Below are 22,465 nucleotides of genomic sequence, written 5' to 3' on the forward strand. Positions count from 1 at the left end.
CCAGTGGTACTATCTCAACCCTATAATTAAATACTGATCAAGCATAATTTACTGACTTCATTCACATGTTAATTAATAGTTGAATCAGTAAAGGTTTCTAAGGATTAACTGTACTGTCACTTAGTTGTTGATGGCCTCCAGCCCTGACTTGCACCCTTGAGAGATCATTTCAGTTTTAAATTCCATTACCTTTCAGCACATGGATATCAAAGAAGACTCATAAAATCATGAAGTATTTTTGACTTTGGTGACAGCTTATAGTTAAGACACCTTTATAAAATTTAGTCCTTAGTGCTGTTAAGAATATACACACACACAGTTATTTTTTCCAGTCACAATATTGATATTGATTAAATCCTATAGCAAATTGGGTGGGTGGTTGATGCAACTAATGTAAATATTTTCTACATGTCTAAATCCCATACAAAGCTTTTTAAACTAAGCACTGTATAATAATACTTGTTAATTACACAGCACTTCTGTTGCCTGTGATAGTGAACTACTGTTATATGATACCTATTTATAGTTCAGTGGACTTAGCCAGTGGTAGATTTTTGTATATGGTTAATATATAACTGAGTGTTGTCTAAAATCGTAGGAGGTGTTTATATTTTGATGTATATTGCATACTCAATTACAGTAAGCTTTATGTTTATTACTAAGAGCTTTTTGTAGTTAATTTCACTAGAACATAGTGTCGACAAAAATATCACTGTTTATATTTTCATTTTGATTCATGATTGTTTGATAAAACTGTCATTCTTGTTTATACCAATCTTCAATTTTATGTACTGTAATTTATGATACCAAACAAGACAAGGAATCGATTATTGGCCTGTATTGTACACTATCATAGTGGAAGAAAAAACCTTTGCTTAATTGTTCTCCTATCACTGGTCATTTATAAATAATTCCTTGAATAAAAAAAAGTTTTTTTTATTCAAATCTTATGTATCACGGTCATTGCATTAGTGACAAAGATACAAACCCTTCAGCAAGGAGGCCTGCATCTTGTTAACTAATTATCTAAAACTCTGTTTCCTTGTAACTTATCAAAATAATTCATATTTTTGCACATGCAAAGGAATCAACCAATTTATTTGGTATTTTAATTTTTTGTTTAGAGGCTGATTTTCTGGGATGTCCTTTCTATCTCTATACTATCTTTTCATTGGTTTAATCTCTGACCCTAAATGTAGATGTAAATATTGAAATATCTCTTGAGATGGGGTTAATGGTGTGAAAAAGGTCCATCTGTGATTAGTTACTTTTGTGTTTAAAATTTTATTGAACAAGAAGTCTTTTTAAATGATACATTCTTCTTTTTTAGGTTCATTGACTGCCAAGAAGCCGGTTCCTGTCAGTGTAGAAGAATGCCAAAGCAAACCTTCACAGTTGCATTTTGATTACTCAACATCTAAAGAAGATGAAAATTCCAAAATCCAGGTGGATAATGATTCTGAAAAGAATCTAGAATCTCCCGAGGAGGAAAATTCTACCACTTCTGTTGCAAGTCCTCAGACTAAAAACGATTGTGGACTTGAAAAGATTCATAACAGTTCTAGTGAATCAAAAGAGGAAAGATCTCCTGTAGCATCTGGTGAGAGTGAACCAGAGGCAAAGTTATCCGAACCTGAAGAAGAAGAAGAAGAAGAAGAAGAGGAAGTAGAAACAGAATGTTCTGAAACTGTTGATGAAAATCTTGCTTGTGTAAATGAGGAAGAGGAAGCAGAAGAAGAGGAGGAAGGTGAAAGGGAGGAGGACATGGGTGAGGAGGAAGAATGTAAAGGAAATGTCAGCGATGACACTAAAACTAATAACAATAACAACAACAAAAGTGTTGGAGATGAAAGTCAGGAAGAAACAGAAGACAGTTCACAGGATGGTGTGTTAGATGCAGCAACAGTGAGTAATAACTCGGATGGTGAGGATATCAAAAGTGCTTCACCAGAAACCGAAGTGAACAGTCAGCTATACAAGAGTGATGACAGCTGTGCTGAGGAGAACAATAAGGAAAGTTCTGAACCAGAAATGGAAAATACGTATGATCCAATACTAGAAGAGAAAACTATTTCCGAGGTGGATTCAGTTGGCTTCAGTCCTGAACTTGATCTGGAACAACAGAGTGAACCTGAGGATACAGCTCCTATTAAGGAAGGAGAGTCAAGTTGTGAAGATGTTTCTTCTGTGAATGTTGACAGTGAGAGAAATAAGGTAGAATCTGAAAGTGTTGGTGAACAGCAAGAGGAAAGTGATGAAGAGGAGGGCTGTCCTGATGAGGTGGACAAATCAGACAAGGAAGAAGACACGAAACAAACTGGTGAAACTTCAGATATTGAAGACAATATTAAATCAGCTGAGGAAGATGTTGATGAGGAAGTGCCTGAAGAAGAGTGTAAATTTGATACAGAAGATGACAATGCTCAGAAGGAGAGCACTGTTGATGAATTAGAATCATCAGTTGATTTTGACAAAGCTGATAGTCATAAGGACCTTGCTGCCGACGAACAACCTTCCAAAGAAATGTCTCCGCTAGACAACTTTGAGAAATCTGAATCTGTGAGGGATGAGGAATCTGACGAAAACGTTGACTCTGGAGTTGCAGGAGAGAATTTAGTATCTGATGAACCAACTTCTAAGAAGTTTGAGATTATTGAAGAAATGTCAGACCATTTTGATGATGCAACATCTACAAATATGACTGATTTAGAAAAAGTTTATCAAGAAAGTTCTGAAAACTATGAAGAAACCAATGAAATGGTAGAGAAGGAAGTATCTGGCAGTGAGAGTGATGCCAGTTCTGTTGCAGAGGGTGAGAGAGAACGGGATAAACCCAAAGTACCAATATCTGAGCTACCAAGGATCCCTAAGAGAAGCCGAAGGGATTTGTATAAACGGGAGAAATCATCCAGAAGTGATGGTCCTGAGTTGAAGAGTGTTCTTGGAAGAGTAGACATGTCTGATTATAAAATGAAACGAGGCTGGGGAAAGAAAGATCGTAAAAGTCGGTGGGATCCTGATGACTGGAATCAATCAGAAAGGGATCTTGATTTTATCAGTAGCCGAGACCGTAAGTCAGATGGAAATAAAAGTTACCATTCAGATCGTTCTGAAAGTAGTCATGAGAGTGAAAAATACGGCTTTGAGTACAAAGAATCAAGATCTCGGAAGAAACGACATGATATTTCTCGAAGTCACTCAAAAAGCCATAAAGAAAGTACAATAGATTACAGAGACATTCCACACTGTCGTTATTCTCCAGAGAAATCCAAAACCCGAAAACGAGAGCGTAGTCGTAACCACAGTCGCTCATGTTCTCGGGATAAAATCTTTGATTATGACAAATCAAGCAAGAGAAAGAGTAGAGGGCGTAGCAGGGACAAAAGTCCCAGCAGAAAGTCCAAAAGACATCGCTCTTACTCTAGAAGCCCATCACGTAAATCTCATAAAGACAGAGGTTTGAGTGATAAGAGGCGGCACAGAGATGAACGCAGGAGAGTTGAAGACCGTGTCCATAAGCGATATTCTGACAGATTGGAATATGAAGAGAAAAAAAATAGACATCACCCAGAAGACTTTGATGAATGGGATGATGGTTCTTGCCAAGTCATTGATTATCCTGTAGAACAAAATGAATCCCCTCCAGCTAAATCAGAGCGAAGCAAAAAGTCCTCTGACCGTTTCTATAAAACTTCTCCAAATGATAAAGTAAGTGAAAATTTCTTTGAAAAAAGATCGTCACAAGAAAGAAGTGCTTTTAAAGGAAATAAGTTAGATGATACAGGGCATTTCTATAATGCACGCACAACAACTAAAAAGCAAAAATTTGTTGATCGCTTTTATAAAGCTCCGCATCTCCGAGATGCTGGTACAGAAAAATTCCCAATTCATTTGTCTGAAGATGAAGCTGAAGTTGAGTCAACTCCCAGCAAACCTGAGCCCGAGGAAGTCCAGAAGAGCAATGATGAAAATCGAGTGAAAGAAAATGAAACTGACAGTGGAAATAGTGAGTATGATCCTGCATTTCCAACAGAGTCAGGAAGTCCAATGCGACAGGAAGAGGCTCCAAAATTGCTTGAAACAGTTGAGGAAGAGAGCCCACCAGCTTTGTCTGAATCTGAAAGTAGTTCTGCACCTTGCACAACTATTGAAGACACCTCACCCACTTGCACACAGACCGTTGTAGCAAGTGACCCTCCATTCATACTCCAAGAAAACCCCAGTGTACAAAATCTTCCAGTGCAATCCCAGAACATTACATTTCCTATGGGTCTTCGAATGATGCCCCCCAATATGCCTCAGCATCTGATGATGAACCCCATGTTTTTAAGTCGCCCTCCTCCATTCGGTAGGTTACCTCGTATGGCTGGACCTGTAAATCGAATGGGTTGGCCCATGAATCCTTCAGGAATGATACAGTTACCTCCCAATCGTTTTGGTCCAGCACGTATGGGTCCTGGTGGTGCAATGCCTCCAAGGCCGGGTCTACTCAATGGAGGGTTTGAGAGCATGCCTCAAGAACCTGGGCAACCTATGTCTTCTTTCAAGCAACACCCATGTGACCCCAGACACCTTCCTTCCCAAACCCACTCGCCTGGACAAATTTCTCGCACTGGCCTTCCCACCCCACCCAATATGTCACACATACCTCCTCCTGGGCCTTTGCTCACACAGCAGCACCCGCCTCCTCCTCCTCCAACCTCACAAATGCATTTGCCCCTACCCACCACATCAATTGCAACGGCATCGTCTCAATCTCTGAACCTGGAATTAGACGATAGTCAAAGCCCAGCCTCAGTTCACTTGCCACAGCACCAGCAACAGAGTCTTGGCACGATAGGGATTAGCAAAGCTCAACCGTCCTCTGAAAAGTCTCTGCCACCAAATTTCATTGTACCTGAAATGAATCAGTTAACAAAACTGCTTGAAGCCCAGGCACAACTGGCAATGTTAGCTGAAGACAGCAGTAAGAGCGAGGGCAAGCAGAGGAACAAACAACAGCTGTCTATCTCTCAGAACAGTGATATTGATGTTTTTAAAATTCCCTTGCCTCCCATGGCCCCACCCTCTATACCACCTCCCGCTTTAGCATTACAGTTAATGCCTCCCCCAGATTCTCTTAGTTTCTCTACTAACACCACTTCTACTACTAACAATTTTGTTACTACCAATACATTTAGTAATAGTAATAGTAGTAGTAACAATATCAGTAGCAGCAGCAGCAACAACAACAACAACAACAGCAGCGGCGGCAGTAGTAGCAGCAGCAACATTACCAGTAATAATGTAAAAGTCTATAAAAGCCATCAATTGAAATTATCGAACAGCCACAGGTCATCAGAACCACCATCAGAGTCAACGGAAGTGGTGGACATGGATGTTGCTTCACCCCTTGATGATGATGTTGAAATTGAATTGCCTGCATCACCAGAACTTGATGATATTGATGACAGTAAGCTGAGTTCCAAAGACTCTTCTGTAATAGAATTGTCTGTGGTTGAAGATATGCCAGCATCTGCAGTGGAATTGACCAATTTAACCAACAAAGAAAAGGTAGGTACTCCTCTTTTTATCTTGCAATTAATGTTTTCCTCCTCCTCTCTCTCTCTCTCTCTCCATTGTTACAGGTGAAAAAGAATCAGTTATCATCTGTTTATTGTGGTTTAAACCTGTTTTAATTTTAAGTGAGGTATGAATGAAAGAAACTTTTCAGAAAGAACCAAAACAAAAAAAACTGAAGATTTAGGATTATTTACCCTCTTACCATTTGTTTCAGTTAATTGTGAAAACTGTGAAGAATTTAGCAAAATAACTTTGTCATTATTATGCTGGTGTTAAATAAACATGAAACTTTGATGAAAGCTTTTAATTTGGATCACTTTAAAACAAGAAGCTTATATGATAGAACCAGAGGTGGTTTCTGGTGGGTTTGATGATATTAGAAGAGGTTAACTTCAAGTCAGGTTAGCTTGCTTGCTTCTATATAATTGTTTCTTAGTGCCCCATCTAAGACACATTTTTAAAGGAAAAAAAAAACGGAAATAAATCACTCCAGGTCCTATATGTGGAGTTGAACCTATATAACATGCTTTAACCCTTTAGCATTCAGATTTCTTTGTCAAATGTAAGGCTTATTTATTCACATTGTTTTGAATTATGCATATATCGTCAAATTTAGTAATACATAGTAAACCTGTGGGGAAGGATATTCTAATCATGCTCATTCCATCTTTTTATTTTCCACACAGTCTCTCTCTGATAACATTATTTGATGTTTTAATTTTATTTTTAAGATGAGCCAAGTGAAATTGTAGTCATGGCCGTTGCCAGTGTCATGTAAATGGCACCTGTGTCAGTGGCATGTAAAGAGCACTCATTACACTCTGAGTGGTTAGCGTTAGGAAGGACATCTGGCCATAGAAACCATGCTAAAATAGATTCGAACCTGGCGCAACCCTATGGCTTACCAGTTCCAGTCAAACCATCTAACCCATGCCAGCATGGAAAGTGAACGTTAAATGATGATGATGTAGGGTATTATTTGATGAAAATTTAGTTGCTATTTTTAGCTGGTCAAGCAATAGTATAAAAGCTCTTTTTTGGTGGTAGAAGCTGATTTTTTGATTTTCCCCAAATGTTCTAACACAATCTCTTCTACTTGTCCTTTCAATGGTTGTGTGAGTAGACTGTTGAGCTTAGCTGTTCCTACATTGACAGTTCAAATCCTTTGTATTCAGTTTGTAATGTTTATGGGTAAGACACTTTAGTCTGCATCGTTTTAGTGCATGTAGCTTATTGGGCAATAACTGTCAGATTTAGGAAAGGATCAATAGAATTTGGTCATCCATTGATTTTTAGACCACTGATTATGAAAAGTCAAGAAACTGACTTGGTTACTTTTATTAAGAGAAGCAAAATATCTTCAACCAGGAATTGAAATTATATCTTAAACTTGGGTAAGCGGAAAAACAACAGTAATAATAATATAATTAATATAAAAAGTTTATAAAGGACTGTTAAGAATTTGCAACTGAAGTGAATATTGATGTCTTATATTGATTCCACAAGTTTGTAGAGATGGAGTTGGGGTGGAGAAATTTAGTCTTTAATTTTGACTGGAGCTATTAAAAGGAAGCCAACTCAAAGTAATTTGAACTCAGAATGTTTGTTTGTTGTGGTAAGTGCGTCAGTCCACCCTTGACCCTCTCTCTTGTCAATCCACTCTCTTCAGCCACTGTAATATTAGTAACAACAGACAATATTATGTTACACCCTTACACAACCAACAATAATAGTTGTTGTAAGTGCAAGTTTTCCACGTATATATACCAGCTATTGCCATGCAGATCTTACAATTTTCAAATTGTTATATTGATAATGTTAGCTGTTGATGCCATAGTAGGAAAGTCTCAATAAGCTTGTAATTCTTTGTCCTAATTTCATTTCCTGGTTGGAGCTATTTCTGTTTTGAAGTGATGTGTGTTTCGAAATTGTAGGTGTTGTCTGTTGTTGTCACTTCCTTGTCAATAAATTGTCTAGTAGGTCTGAGATTCCAAAGACAAGCAGAATGAAAATTCCTCAGTTTGAAAAACAGGTAAGGATTAGTGGCAGGAAGGGCATCTGGCTGTAGTGTAAGAATTCCTTAATAATGTATGTGTGTGTGTGTATACATATATAACCTGTGCTAGCATGGGAACATGGATGTAAAACAAACAAGGTGAACAGATATACATGAGCATAAGCATGTCTGAATGGCTAAGTAGTTTTCTTTGCAACTATGAGGTCCCAGGTTTGATCCCACTTCAGGTTATTTGAACCAAGTGTATTTTCCATAGCATGGAATTGTGAATCTAAGTTGGCAGAGGCTGTATTGAAGCCTGCCAGAAGGATTGTATTTTGGAATTTAAAGGTCCAGCCTTGTCACATGTATTACACTGATTTTGCTTCAGAGTTACATTAAGGCTAAATTTTGTCAGTCGCTTCACACACACATCTGTAGGTTGTCTAATTGTTCAAACGTCAAACTGTCATGAGTCACCACCACCACCACCATGATCGTTTTAATGACCACTTTTCCACCCTCAGATGGATCAGATGGAATTTGTTGAAATGGATTACCTGTGGCTGGATGCCCTTTCTGTTGCTAACTCTCATTTGTTTCCAAGAGTAATATTTCCCCATGACCAGACATGTTATCATAGAATATTGGAAATAGACACTTTACATGACAGTGACATTTCTTTACAGCCATCATGCAATATTAAGGCATTGAAATAGTAACACAGACACACAGGCTTCTTTCAATTTCTGTCTATCAAATCCACTCACAATGCTGTGATCAACCTGGAGCTATAGAAAACACTTGTCCAAGGTAGCATACAGTGAGATTGAACCCCAAATTATATGATTGGGAAGTAAACTTCTTACCACACAACCAAACTTGTGCCCTTGTGTGTATATATAAATGACATGTGATTAGCAAGTAAATACATGATGTGAGAATGAGAGGACTCTTTAGTTTTATGGTGGATATGTGGAAGCACATGGCTTAGTGGTTAGAGCATTCAGCTTACGATGGTAAGGTCATGAGTTCAATTCCCAGTGACGCATTGTGTCCTTAAGCAAGACACTTTATTTCATGCTGCTCCAGTTCACTCAGCTGGCAAACATGAGTAGTACTTGTATTTCAAAGGGTTGGCCGTGTCACACTTTGTGTCATGCTGAATCTCCCTGAGAACTACGTTAAGGGTACATGTCTGTGGAGTGTTCAGCCACTTGCATGTTAATTTCACGAGCAAGCTGTTCTGTTGATCGTATCAGCTGGGACCATTGTCATCATAACCGACGGCATGCTCCTTATTGTGGATATAATCTCCTCTTCTGTTATAGTGCCACAATAAAATGTACCTGACATGGTGTGTAAGATGGTTGGTGTTAATACTTCTCGCTGTACAAAGCATGCTAAACAATAGTATGTATGGAACATAAGTTACAAAGTGAATATAACCTGCAATAAAGATTTTATCCCTGGTTTTCAATATGTATATATATATATATATGTGTGTGTGTGTGTGTATACACACACACACATCCATGTGTACATATATACAGGCTTTGTTCATGCTGGGGTACTTATTTTGAATGCCATGCTTCTGAATAGTTAAAATAATACTTAATAGGAAATAGATAGCAATAGTGTATCTGAGTGCCACTCCTTAAATATACATTTGGTCCGTCAGTAAGTCTGTTATACACATTACAGGCAAAATATAAGCTGTTTAAACATTTTCTTTGTTTTACAGTGTAACTTTTGTTATCTATATTCCATCCCTGTTTGCTTTCCTATAGATATTGCTTTATTAAACCTACCTCTTAAAATATTGCTCTTCTCCATATTGACAAATAGTTGTAACCAAATATTATTCCAAATAAACAGGAATCTAAATTCTCTTACATTTCTCATTTGATTTTGTTGTCTCTCACACACTCTCCATTTTTCTTTAACTCAGGATTTAACTGTATTTTTAAAAAGTCTTGAATAAAATTATTAGAGCATTGTCTTATGCAACTGATTCTTTAGTAATAATAAAATGTTAACCAATCCAGAAAGTTTAAAATCATGTTTTGTAATTCAAGGATTCCGTTAGAGCAATGTTCATTCTTCTCCAGATTACTTCTCTCCGGCTAGACTCAAAAATATGTGATGGGTAACAGCTAAATGAAAAATCTGTTAAGAATGCAGCGCCTAAGGAATTTAGCACCACTCTTTACCATTCCATATCAAATGCACTATGATTCTTAATGTATGGAATTTACTATTAAAGATGTTTTATTTACACATTAATTCTGAATAGGAAAATAGGAAAGTGATTGATTATTTCTCTTTGTTTCATTTTGCATGTCACTTGATAAGCAGTATTGTAGGGGATATTTAGCACTCCTCTTTGGGATCACTTTCCTATGAAAGAATGGTGATGAGAAAGTGCTGATTTGAGATATTGTCCACCACAAATGATTGTTTAATATTGTTATTGTACTGAATTTAGATTGTAGTTGAGTGGGGTCAGTGTTTGTTGCTTTCATTTGCTGTACTTGACCACTGGTACTCAGCTCTTTCATTGCACATTTCAAAATAACATGTCAAATATACCAGGTAGGTGATCCTTTAGTCTAGTCTTAAAAAGTTGAGCTACCACATTGACCAGTGTTTGTGTGGAACACTCTGTGAAATGTGTACATATTTTGATGGTATTGTAACTGAGACTAAATAATGGAATTGATGCAGTTTCAATGTAATTGGGTGAAACTATTTCATAAGAACCAACATGCTATTTGAGTGTTATTACTATATTAGGGAAACAATGCAAAAGTGAACAGTTTAAGTGGCCAAAATAACTAACAAGGTGCAGTTATTAAGATTAAGTTTTATTTTGAAAGAGTTGACCCAGGTAAGGTTTTTAACTTTCTTTGTGAATACCATTTATAAGTTAGCAATTTTCTTCATTTTTTTTCTAAAATTACTAAGCTTCAGTATATAATACTATTACATAAATATGTAAGAAGACTATGTTGATGTATTTCTGGTACTTACTGAGGTGTAATTCCAAAATATTTGTTTAAAGAGTGACTTCATGCTGGAAGTTTGTGAGGTTTTAAAGGAGGATAACATGAAGTTGTTGATGTTTTATTTCTCCACAAAAGCATTAACTATTTAAAAGAAGTGCAACTGGTTCGGCAAGAATATAGCAATGCACACTGTCTAATTGTCCCAAGATGAAATCTACATGGCACCAATTTGTCTTTCTGGTGTTGAATAAAATAGTCAATAAAATTCACTAAATAATGCCATCTCATTTCCATTCAGCTTGGAAATTTGTTGCTATTTCTTTGGAAAATATTCCTGTTCCCAGATTATTTTTAATCTATGAGCATCACAACCAACTCTTTTTCTCTCTCCCTTAAAACCTTTAGGATATTTATCACTGAAAGAATCTACCATTTCCCATTATCAATAAGTACCAATAATATACTCAGTTGGTCACTCACCTCCATCTTTCTCTTACAAATTGGTAAACCTAAGTTAATGTGATAAATTGCTGTTATGTCCATCAATCTGTTTTCAAGTCTCACCCAGGTCAACTTCTATCTTATCTATTCACATCTTTAAAATACTTAACTGTTAAATACTGTAGTTGATTTAATTAACTACATATAGCCTCCCACAAAATGTTTGACTTTGTACCTGTGTTAGAAACCATTGTTGTTGTTATTGCAGGTGCTGTGATATAATAAAGTTATGTTAAGTCATATCTTCTAGCTGGTTTCAGTTCACATCACATCTTCTACCACCTGTCTTTTCAAAAAAGCATATTTCCTTTCTCTTGTGAATAAATATAATTTTGTACATAAGAAGGAGATCCTTATTTGAGGCCTGGAATTATCTCTGAAAGAGGCAGAAAGAGGCCAAGTTGAATCTAATGTGATTGAAACATGAAATACAGTGTGTCCTACCATTACAATTTGAAAAATTCAGTAAAAATTGAAAACTAAGGCCAACTCAGCTGAGTATATTGGAAAAGAGGCAAAATTTTATTAGAAACATCAGAACACTTCTATGTGGGCTCTATTGGTTGCATGCAAGTTGATTGATGGATGTCAATTTCACTAGATACAATAAATTGTGGAAGTTGTAAAAATAATTTATGAACCTACTGTAATATATAGCCTAAGTCATCATTGGACTTGATACTGACAATAGCATCATCTGGTAGGGTGGTGGACTTAATGCATTGAGTATTTGGTCTCATTTTGATGGGTCAGCTTTGCCTTTTATTGTTCTGGGGTCAATAACTACTGGTTAAAGTTGAACAACAGAAATGATACAATATTAGACTAAATTACTTTGCTCAATATACTTCTCAGTTTAGTTCAATAAAATACCTGTAATGTATTACTGCACCTTTCCCTGTAACTCTGTCAGAAATCTCTATTTTTATGATTCATTCTAAAATTTATGATCTGTCTTATATATTCAGCACTCTTCTCTTTCACATGATGTCATTTGTGTTTCAATTTATAATTTGTCTTTTTCATTCAAACCTAAATTAGTCAGTAACATTATTATTATTAAGGCAGTGAGCTAGCAGAATTGTTAGTGCATTGGATAAAATGCTTAGTGGCATTCCTTCTGGCTCTACATTCTATGTTCATATTTCACAGAGATTGACTTTGCCTCTCATCCTTTTGGTGGTTGGTAAAAGTACTTGGGGCAATGTAATTGACTAACTCCCTCCCATAAAACTGCTGGCCTTGTCCAAAATTTAAAACCATTATTATTATTATTATATTATTTTATGTTAGTAGTATTATTGTCATGGCACAACTATTAATTCTCAGCAAGTTTGCTAAATTGGTTTGACTACCACTTTAAGCACTTTTTGTTTCACTTAGCTCACTGATGCTGTTGAGAAAAATCATGAACATGACCCTTGTATACCTCTCCTGTTGTCTCACTGCTAAAGGAAGATCTTGGTCATCTTGAAATATTATGTAACAAGGAAAAAAGTCTCAATTTTGTTTTCTTTATAGAAATATCATTTCTCTATGAAATTGATACTTAATCAACAAAATAGAATTTTTATTTCTCTTTATTGATATGCTAAAGAGAATGACTAAAATTCTGTTATTATGAACAGAGATGCCACTTATCTGTAGAGTTATGTAGAATATTCATGCAAAAAAATACAAAAATTAGATTTCTTGTAGTTTCCCCATCTTTAGGTTAAAATTATTTCTTTTCAGCACTAAATATATTTGTCTTTCTTTTATAAACACACACATTTCTGTACATATGTATATGCACGTGTGTGTGTGTGTGTATGTATATATATGTATATATTATATATATGCATATATAAAATGTGTATACAAATATGTTTAAATTGTGTGTAGCTAGTGATGCAGTAGAAAGCTATTTCTTTGGTTGTTTGTTTTAGGCCATTAGTATTGTTGATAAAATATCTTCATAAATCTCTCTGCCTGTCTCATCTTTGTTGCAATTATTTGGCACAAAGATATGGACCCCCTGAATTGATCAGATTTTCTTAGCGCTATATTTATCATCCCCACAGCACGCATCAAGGCTCGCAAAGGGCAATCGAAAGACATGTCAACAACGAACCCTATCACCCACATCTACCAAGGTCAGCTACATGGGGGTGAGCATTCCAAATTTTTGAATTATTTCATTGAAAAAGCTGCCTTCCGTCACTCACGGATTGTTCTCATATCTCCTGTTGTTTATTTGTTTAAGCCGCATAACAGTTTAAAAGAAATTTGTCTTATATATATTTATCTGCTTAATTTACTTTTTGTATCTCTAAAAATAAAAATCTTTTGGTTTTGTAAACTCTGTTTCCAAAATTATTACTACTATATTTAATTGAGATGGTAGTGTTCGATTGTGTCTTGTGTTTCTATGTTCAATTCATGACAGTATTGAATTCTCTGCCACCCCTACTACAGCGTTAAGTAAATTCCAGTAAGATATATTCTAACATTGATTAGCCTCTACTTTATGAAAACTACATTGTGTGCCTTGATAAAAGGAATGATTAGCATGAAGATCTAATCAACTTTTGATAATTTTATTTTAATGTCAGGTAATAATGTGACAAATGAATTGTGTTAGTTTTTATATGTTGATGAGGTACAGCTTCTCAGCCTAACTCCATTGACAGCTTTCATTGTTTTCCTGATTTACAAAATGAAGAGAGGGGCTTCAGTAAGGTTGCTGTGGTATTTTATTTGATTGGAAATTTTTATTATTGTTAGTATTTATGTAAAAAAAATAAGAGAATCAGTGTAGTTGTCCAAAATATGTTTAGCTTTCTAGAAATAATTTTCAAGATTTTCAATTAGAAATAGAAATACTAACAATTTGGGTAAAAAAAACAAATCCTGTAATAATAATTTGACCAGGAACTTTAGTAATTTCTATTAAAATCAGACAGAATTGTTGTTTCTGAAGCAATACTTTGGAATTAATTTTCTTTTTAATAATTTTATATAAAATTGGGTCAGCACAGTTATTTTAAGGTTGTTAGTTAACATGTGGCATCTCTGAAAAAATTCGTTGATACAGAATTTTGTCCTTCAATTATCTCTTATTCTTTGTCTTTTCCTTTTGTTAAAAAAAAATATTGATATTGTTCCAGTTGTATTTTTGTGTGTATAGACTGTTTCCTACTTCAAAGATTTATCTTTTCCTTAAAACCAACTGAAATAAAGATCTTGATAGAAGAAGATATTTGGTTGATCAAAGTCATTTTTGCAACACCTCAGTTTTAGTCATGCATTCTCAATAGTAAGTGTTTGGCAAGCTGAGACCATTACTTCATAGTTTTGATTCTGTTTCACTTCACATTCTTAATAATTTTGTAAATTCAGATATTACTGTCAGAATCCTATTTTGCATGCTTTTTAAATGTTCAACATTGTATCATTTGAAAGAAACAGAATGGAACTATTGAAGCATTAATTTTTTAATCCAACTAGTGTATATTTTAACAAGTTATGTCTATTTTTCCCCCGAAGAGACATATCTGCACCATCGGATGCTCCTGAACCAGTTAAGTGTCTCACCTGTGAGGGATTGATGCTAGATGTGTTGAAACAATTGTAGTGATTAATAGAAATTCTCGTATTTTCCATCTTCTGTCTTTCATTTACCATATATTTATTTAGTCAAGAGGGAATGCAGTGTCTATAATCCTTAACAGGGCCTCTGAGAACTGTGAGAGGGAAGAGGACATAAGGTACCCACAACAAAATGGTTTCTGCTAAAAACACTCAGAGCCATGTGGTGGTATTAAACCAGGCAAAAGGTTTAATTTACCACCCTTAGTGATTCACTCTTCTACACTCTCGGAGTGGTTGGCATTAGGAAGGGCATCCAGCTGTAGAAACTCTGCCAAATCAGATTGGAGCCTGGTGTAGCCATCTGGTTCACCAGTCCTCAGTCAAATCGTCCAACCCATGCTAGTATGGAAAGTGGATGTTAAACGATGATGATGATGATTTGCTGATGAGGTCTCATAAGACCAAAATGTGTTAAGAGTTGTTTTCCATATATGTTCAGATAATTTGTATCATTTAATCAGTGACTTACGTCGTACTTTCTTCAACGTATAAATGTGAAATTTTTCTGTTTTTCAGTATATGAAGAAGTTGCAAATACAAGAGCGTGTTGTAGATGAAGTGAAATTGGCCATAAAGCCTTTTTATAGTGGCAAAAAAATAGACAAAAACGAATATAAAGAAATTCTACGGAAAGCTGTTCCGAAAGTAAGTCACTTTTTAAAAAAAATTTTATCAAATTTTTAAAAGACTAATTAACACCAGTGAGTTAATCTTTTCTGAACTATAGTTATTAGGTAATGCACATAAAAAACATAAGGAATTTTGTTTTTGATATTGCCTCAGGAAGAGGAGCAATACTCAACTATTCCAACCTGTCTTGTACTGGTGAGGGATCAATATATTAATAATAATAATCTTATTGTATACAATGCTCAGGTGCTTTACAACTCATCAGAAGAGGGTAAAAGAGTGGCAGAAAGGTGTAGCTATGTGGTTAAGAAATTTACTTCCTAACCACAAGGTTTCGGGTTCAATTCCACAGCATGGCACTTTGGGCAAGGGTCTTCTATTACAGCTCTGAGCTGACAAAACCCTTGTGAGTCAGTTTGAAAGATGGAAACTGAAAGAAGCCTATTGTTTGTGTGTGCACATTATGTGATAATTGTAGAATGAATGTCACTGTCATACAATCAGTGTCCTTCATTTCCAGTATTCTGCAAAATCATGTCTCACCATGAGGAATATTACCTTGCTTGGAAACAAGGTGAGGCTTGGTGACTGGAATGGCATCAAGTTGTAGAAAATCTGTCTCAAACTCATTTTGACCCATGCAATCACAGAAAAGCAGATGTTACGTGATGATGAAGCCAAGTAAAGAATGACAACAGTGAAAGTAAAAAGTGCCTGCACAGTAGACAGTTACAATTAGTTTTAAGCTTGTGTCAGAAAGTATGGGCACAGAGGGAATTCCAGATGGTTTTTGTTCTTGAAAAGAATTGGAGAATATATTTGTAGGCGTAGTGTTGCTTGCATGTCAGACGGAATTTCTTGAGGCAGATTTTCTATGGTCAAATACTCTTTCTGACAACACCGACCTATTTCCATGGCCTGACTTGTTTTCTACAGAAGATTGTAAATGAACACTTATATGACATTAATGTTAATTTTTTAACCATCAAATGATGTTGAGACAAAAGCACACACAAACATAAACTCATACAGTGGGCTTCTTTCAGTTTCTGTCTTCCAAATCCACTCATAAGGCTTTGGTTGGCCTAGAGCTATAATAGAAGGCTGGGACGGAACCTTAGACCACATGGTTGTGAAACAAGCTTCTTAACTACATAGCCAAACATTGGAACACAATGCAGTCTTTCAACCTATTGGATGCTGTCAAACTCATGCTAGAAGTTTAAAAAACTGTATATGGTGTTGAGATATGTGTTTGGTACAACTGATAAACATTTGTAGCTTAATGTAGGAGAAGATGGACACTTTGTGTGGTGAAATGATTAAAACATTCGTCTCTTAAGGAATAAGTGTATGGAACTATAACATTGTAATGTCTTAATGTTGAATTCTTGTTCACAAAGCTGTAGCAGTAAAAAAAAAAATCTGAATTATTAATTTATATGTGTGTGAATGAATCACAGGGTACAAGAAAATTTAGTAGTGAACTGCAGCAATGGTAAATGTATGGAATGTGCACATATAAAAGACAGAAGAAACAAAATATTTGTCTTCATCGGCTGTCTTACATTGCATTGAGATAGTAATACTTAGTGGCAATAACAAGCATTGGATTGTGCTTGTAGTGTGGTGACAAGATAAAAAAAATATTGATTCTTGGTGATTGGGACAAGTAAAAGCAAGGACAGAGAAAGGAACATCTAGGACAAGGGTTCTCAGCACCTCTGAGCAAAGATAATTTTAGAGCTCCACTGTAATTAACTGCCATGGTAAGCAAGGAACAAAAAATGTCTGCTTAGGATGGAATTAAATAAAGCATTAGTCTTTTTTCATAAAATAAAATGAGACTAAACAACAGGATAGAACAGTGAAACATGAACTGGAAAGAAAATAAAGTCAGTGTGAGAAGATGGTGGGAGGATGTCTTTATACTATGTACCCTTTCATTCATAGAAATAATGGAGAGTAAAAGGGTAGATGTGGTTGGAATTGAATGGGAAAAGAGAGAAAAGATGAGAAAAGGAGTGGAAGATAGTTGTAGCATTTAGAATAAACAAAACACGTGCAAAAAACTTAGGTTGTGCATTAGTAATCATAGATGTGACAGATGTGCAGGTGTGTTCAGGTGGAACTGTTAGAGAATGAGGAATCAGTACATGAAGAGTTTATTCAATAGAGAAGGCCAAGGAAGACTTTTTATTGCTTTAATTTGAAGTAGCAACAGTGATCTGTCAGCTCTTATTTAGATATATGACACACACACACACACACACACGCATGGCTGTGTATCAAGTTTGCTTCCCAACCATGTGGATTTGGATTCAGATCTATTGCATAACATCTTGGGTGAATGTCTTTTATTGTCATCCCAGGTTGACCAAAGCCTTGTTAGTGGATTTGGCTGACAGAAACTGAAAGAAGCCCATCATATTCATCATGAGTGTGTGTATGTGTACATGATATATATATATATATATATATATATATATATATATATATATATATATATATATATATATATATACACACACACACACACACTAATCGGACAAAGTGTCATTACCCAGCCAGAGGAGATGTCTTCCTGCTGGCTAAAAACAACAGTAACATCATCTTCTACGGGACTGCCACATTTAGTTGGCAAATATATTTTACGATTCTGTTACTGTTTGCCTCTCACTCAGAGATTTAATATAGCTTATTTCTCCTTTTTTGTGATCAGCAATAGTTTGTTGCTTTTAAAAAGCATATAGTATTTTGTGAGTGGAGTGAATTTTCATCACTAGCTGGTGATTATCACACACTAAATATGGGTAACTACTCAGAAACCTAGGTCTATGTGTATCACATAAGGCTAGAGATGGGATCGCTGACCTCCCCTCACAAATACTAATTGGACACAGTGTGTCGTTAGCCAAATGGAGGAGATGTCTTCCTGGGGCTAAAAATAACAATAATAACATCATCCTCTATGGGACTGCCATATTTAGTTGGGAAATATATCTTATGATTCTGTACTGTTACTGTTTACCTCTCGCTCAGAGATTTAATATAGCTCTCTCTATATATATATACACACACACGCACACACACCCATCATCAACATTGTTTAATACCATGTTCTCCATGCTGCCATGGGCTGGTTGGTTTGACAGGAGTGTGTTGAGCTCCAATGTCCACTTTGGCATGGTTTCCATGGCCTTGATGCCCTTCCTAACATTAACCACTTTACAGAATGTACTGGGTGCTTTTTGCTTGGCACCAGCACTAGCGAGGTCATCAAGTAACTCACAAGACAAGCCTCCTCAACTGAGTAAAATGTTTTAAGGAAGGTGGCTTTACACATGCATGTATGTATATGTACATATACACACACACACATACTCACACACAACACATGTCTGTACATATGTATGTGTTTGTCTCTGTCTTGACATTGCATGATAACTGTAAAGTGTCACCATCACAGAAGCAGTATCATTTGCTTCCAGTCTTCTGTGAAAACCTTGCTTGGAAACAGGTGAGAGTGGGCAACAAGAATAGAATCTGAGCATAGAAAATTTATTTCAATGAATTCTATCTGATCCATGATGGTATATATAATGAATACACACACATGTAATGCATTAACTATTTTTGTATTTCAGATCTGCCATAGCAAGAGTGGAAACATCAACCCGGCCAAAATCAAAGCTTTAATTGAGGCATATGTGGACAAACTGTGTAAAACGCGCCGGTGTTTGGAACGCAGAAAGAAAAGCAGTGTCAAAGCTAATGGTGAACGGGTAAAGAAACCTTCAAGATAACTAGCAGCATCTGACTAGCTTTCAAAGAAAACCTAGGACCATTTTACTAGCCTTCAGAGAGATAACTGGGATCATCCGACTGTTTTGAAAATCTGGTTTTGTAAAATACATGTGTGTGTGTGTGTCTGTGTATGTGTGTGTATATACATACACACACATATATATATATGTATATGTATGTGGAGTGGGGAGGGGGTGTTCAAAGCTGTTCAAAAATGCATTTTTAATCACACAAGGAAAGAGAAGAGAGAAGAAACGAAGGAAAACAAAAAGAGGAGTAAGTGAAACAATGAGTTTTTGATGGCCAGCAGTATCATTATTTTACTCTTTTGATGAGTGGCCACCTCACTGAGACTATCCTAAACCTCATTTAAATCAAACTTGCATAACAGTGTGGCTCAAGCTTCAAACTTTCTGGATTTTTTACTACCATGAAACTCATTTTTCCATCCGTATATCTTCATATTATTATTATTATTATTATGGTGGTGAGTGGCAGAATTGGTAGAGCACTGGACAAATGCCTTACAGTATATATATATATAGTTATGTCCCTTTGTGTTTTGGGTTCAAATCTTGCTAGGGTCAACTTTGGCTTTTATCCTCTCCCTAGTAGCATAGGAAAGGTCTTCAGCACCCAGGAGCAAAGACAGTTTTGGCATCCCACCATAACCACCATGGTAAATGTGGGCGACTGCCACCTTATCATGCTAGATTTTTGTTTTCTGAGTTGATATCAAATAAACAACCAGTCAACTATTGATGTTGATAAATTTGACTCCTGCCCTGTGCTCTTGTAAGCCTTTATTTGATTTGACAATAGAAAGGAAACTAAAGGGTTAGGGTGGTAGATTGGCAGACTTGTCAGAGCAATGGAAGCAATGCCCTGTGGCATTTCTTCTATTTCTTTACATTCTGAGTTCAAACCCCCACCGTGGTCAACTTTGCTTTCCATCCCTCTGCGGTTGATAAAATAAAGTACTACTTAACGTGCTGATGTTGATGGCATCCACTAAGTCCCCTCCCTTCAGGATTGCTGGCTTTGTGCCTAAATTAGAAACTATTGTTATTATTAATGTTATTAGAAATTATTACTAAGGCAGAAATGGTAAAGTAAATCACTAAATATGTTTACGATGTTTACTCTGATCTGATCCCATCAAGTTCTGCTTTGATGTGTCACATTGTGATGAGGATCCTTAGTCTATAACAACCTCTGTACCAGTGATATATTGGCTATTATACTCAATAGACTACACCTTCCATCCCTACAAACATTGGCCTTGAATTTCTGAATCATTTTCATTAATTAAAATAACTAATCAAAGAGTAATGGGTAGCAGGCAGAGTGGTGAATGAAATGCCTTGTGGTATTACATCCCATCCCTTTTAAAGTGAAATTTTTGTCTGGGCCTGACTTTACCTTTCATCTCTTTAGCATTGTGGCGGTGAGTTCCAGCCAAGTATGGCGCGAAGGGTTCGATATCTATATGTGGCTTTGTACCGATGTTAGGATTATCATTAAAGTATTTTTCTTTTGATATAAACCAATCTAAAATGCGACCCTGGAAATACAAGAATAATGAACTACATCTGAGAGACCTGACATATTTCATTGTGTGGACAATAACTTAATTCTCTGTCAATTTTGGGGTCTCCTGTGCTTGTGTCACTCATAACTATTGGCTTTTCAGTCAATTTTTAGACATCGGATAGCATCTTCTGCTGTGATGATGCTGTCTCTCTCTCGCTCTCTTCATCCATTCATAGAAAAATCTACTCCAGCATAAATGTTACCAAATTCTTAGTGAGACTGACTGCTGCCAGCCACACTGCCTTCTTTTAATGATGTTACCATGGATACTGGTTGACATTTATTTTTTCTTTTGGCTACATTCTACACTTGACAACATTGGGTCTAGCTAGATATTTTCAAAACTGGTTGATTTATACACACGTGTGTCTGTGTGTGTGTGTCTGTTTATATGTGTATATATATAGAGAAGTATGTATATAGGTGTGTATAAATGTGTATATAGATGTATATATATGTATGTACTGATGTGTATATGTATATATATATACATATATATATATATAGGTAGATGTATGTATGAGTGTGTGTATATAAAATACCTTGTTGGATTTTTTGTCCTGTGTACTAATGCCAAGACTAAGTGTGATAAAGATTCAACATTTTCAGTGATATAAAATTGGGGGGTACAAAAAAAAACACATGTAAAACAAACAGTAATAATAATAATTAGTAACAGAATATATAAAGAAAAAACATTGAAGTACAATAAACGAAACCAACAAACAATTGATGGTTATTGGTCGCAGTTACTAGCTAAGATTACTTTTGATCTGTGATTGATGATTGTTTTGTTATCTGTGAAAACCTGAAGGAAGGGAATAATAACCAGAAACGGACTAAAATAAGCAAAATTCTCTTGAAAACCTGAGCAAAATGATATTGGATTTGAAAAATGGAAAAAAAAAAATGCAACAGAGATGTATCAGAGACAATTGATGTTTGAGATTTTCTTGTTTTAAAGAAACAAATTGAAACTGGTGAAGAGAGGAAAATATAAAACATTTTTTTTTTTTTTTATGTGTGGAAAAATAAGTGACTGAATGAATGCCTAAAGGACATCAACATCAAGAACAACAATAAAATCAACATGTAAACATTTCTTATGATTTTCCAACTAAATTATATTGCAGTTTACATGCTAGTGGTTCTAGCAGACTCTCTTTCTCTCTACCTCTCTCTCTCTCTCTCTCTCTCTCCATAAATTTTCTAAACTGTAAATATTTTTCTGGTATTTAAAGAAGAGTGAACAATAAACTCCGTAGTGCTGCCATTTCCATTAGTTCTTCAAGAACTTTTTCCTAAGACTAAAGGCAATGAAGAAAAAAGAAATTTTATTTTGTTTTGTTTTGAATAATTCAGTCACGTTTGAATTTTTCCTTTTTTTTTTTAATTAATTAATTCAACAAACTGTTTTAGTCGAACTGTTTTCAAAACGACTAAAAAAAAAAAATGATAAAAAACCCAAACAAACCACAAAACAATTCAGACTTTGAAGAAATGATTAAACAATAATAAATTATTAAAGTGTAAAATTATTATTATTAATTCATCTTCACTCTGCAATTCATAATCATGTTACAAACAAAAGAAAAAAAATTGAGTTGGTTTTTCTGGAAATAGTCTTTAATTCCTGACTTGTTTTATTGTCTACCATAAAAAACAAAAAAATTGATAGATGTAAAATAAATTTTGACTGGGATGTTTTCCAAGTGACAACCTTATCTTTTTGTAT

The 22,465-nt window shown here is 35.5% G+C and overlaps 1 protein-coding gene across 4 annotated transcripts in view; it reads left to right on the plus strand.

Moving 5' to 3' along the window:
• The window catches only part of LOC106872062 (uncharacterized), a 39,589-nt gene extending 17,135 nt beyond the window's left edge, over positions 1-22,454 (plus strand). For 2 of the 4 annotated variants that reach the window (XM_052972422.2, XM_014918910.3), the window contains exons 12-15: positions 1,331-5,553; positions 13,131-13,217; positions 15,217-15,345; positions 18,978-22,454. In XM_052972422.2, the coding sequence (XP_052828382.1) occupies positions 1,331-5,553; positions 13,131-13,217; positions 15,217-15,345; positions 18,978-19,136 (4,598 nt within the window). In that variant the 3' untranslated portion in view covers positions 19,137-22,454. The remainder of the gene's footprint in view (positions 1-1,330; positions 5,554-13,130; positions 13,218-15,216; positions 15,346-18,977) is intronic. The other 2 variants (XM_052972423.2, XM_089361630.1) reach the window with 1 other exon arrangement.
• Positions 22,455-22,465: the final 11 nt, after the last annotated feature.

The sequence above is a fragment of the Octopus bimaculoides genome, chromosome 13 (assembly GCF_046866305.1).
Source record: "Octopus bimaculoides isolate indiv1 chromosome 13, ASM4686630v1, whole genome shotgun sequence".
Lineage (NCBI taxonomy): Eukaryota > Metazoa > Mollusca > Cephalopoda > Octopoda > Octopodidae > Octopus > Octopus bimaculoides.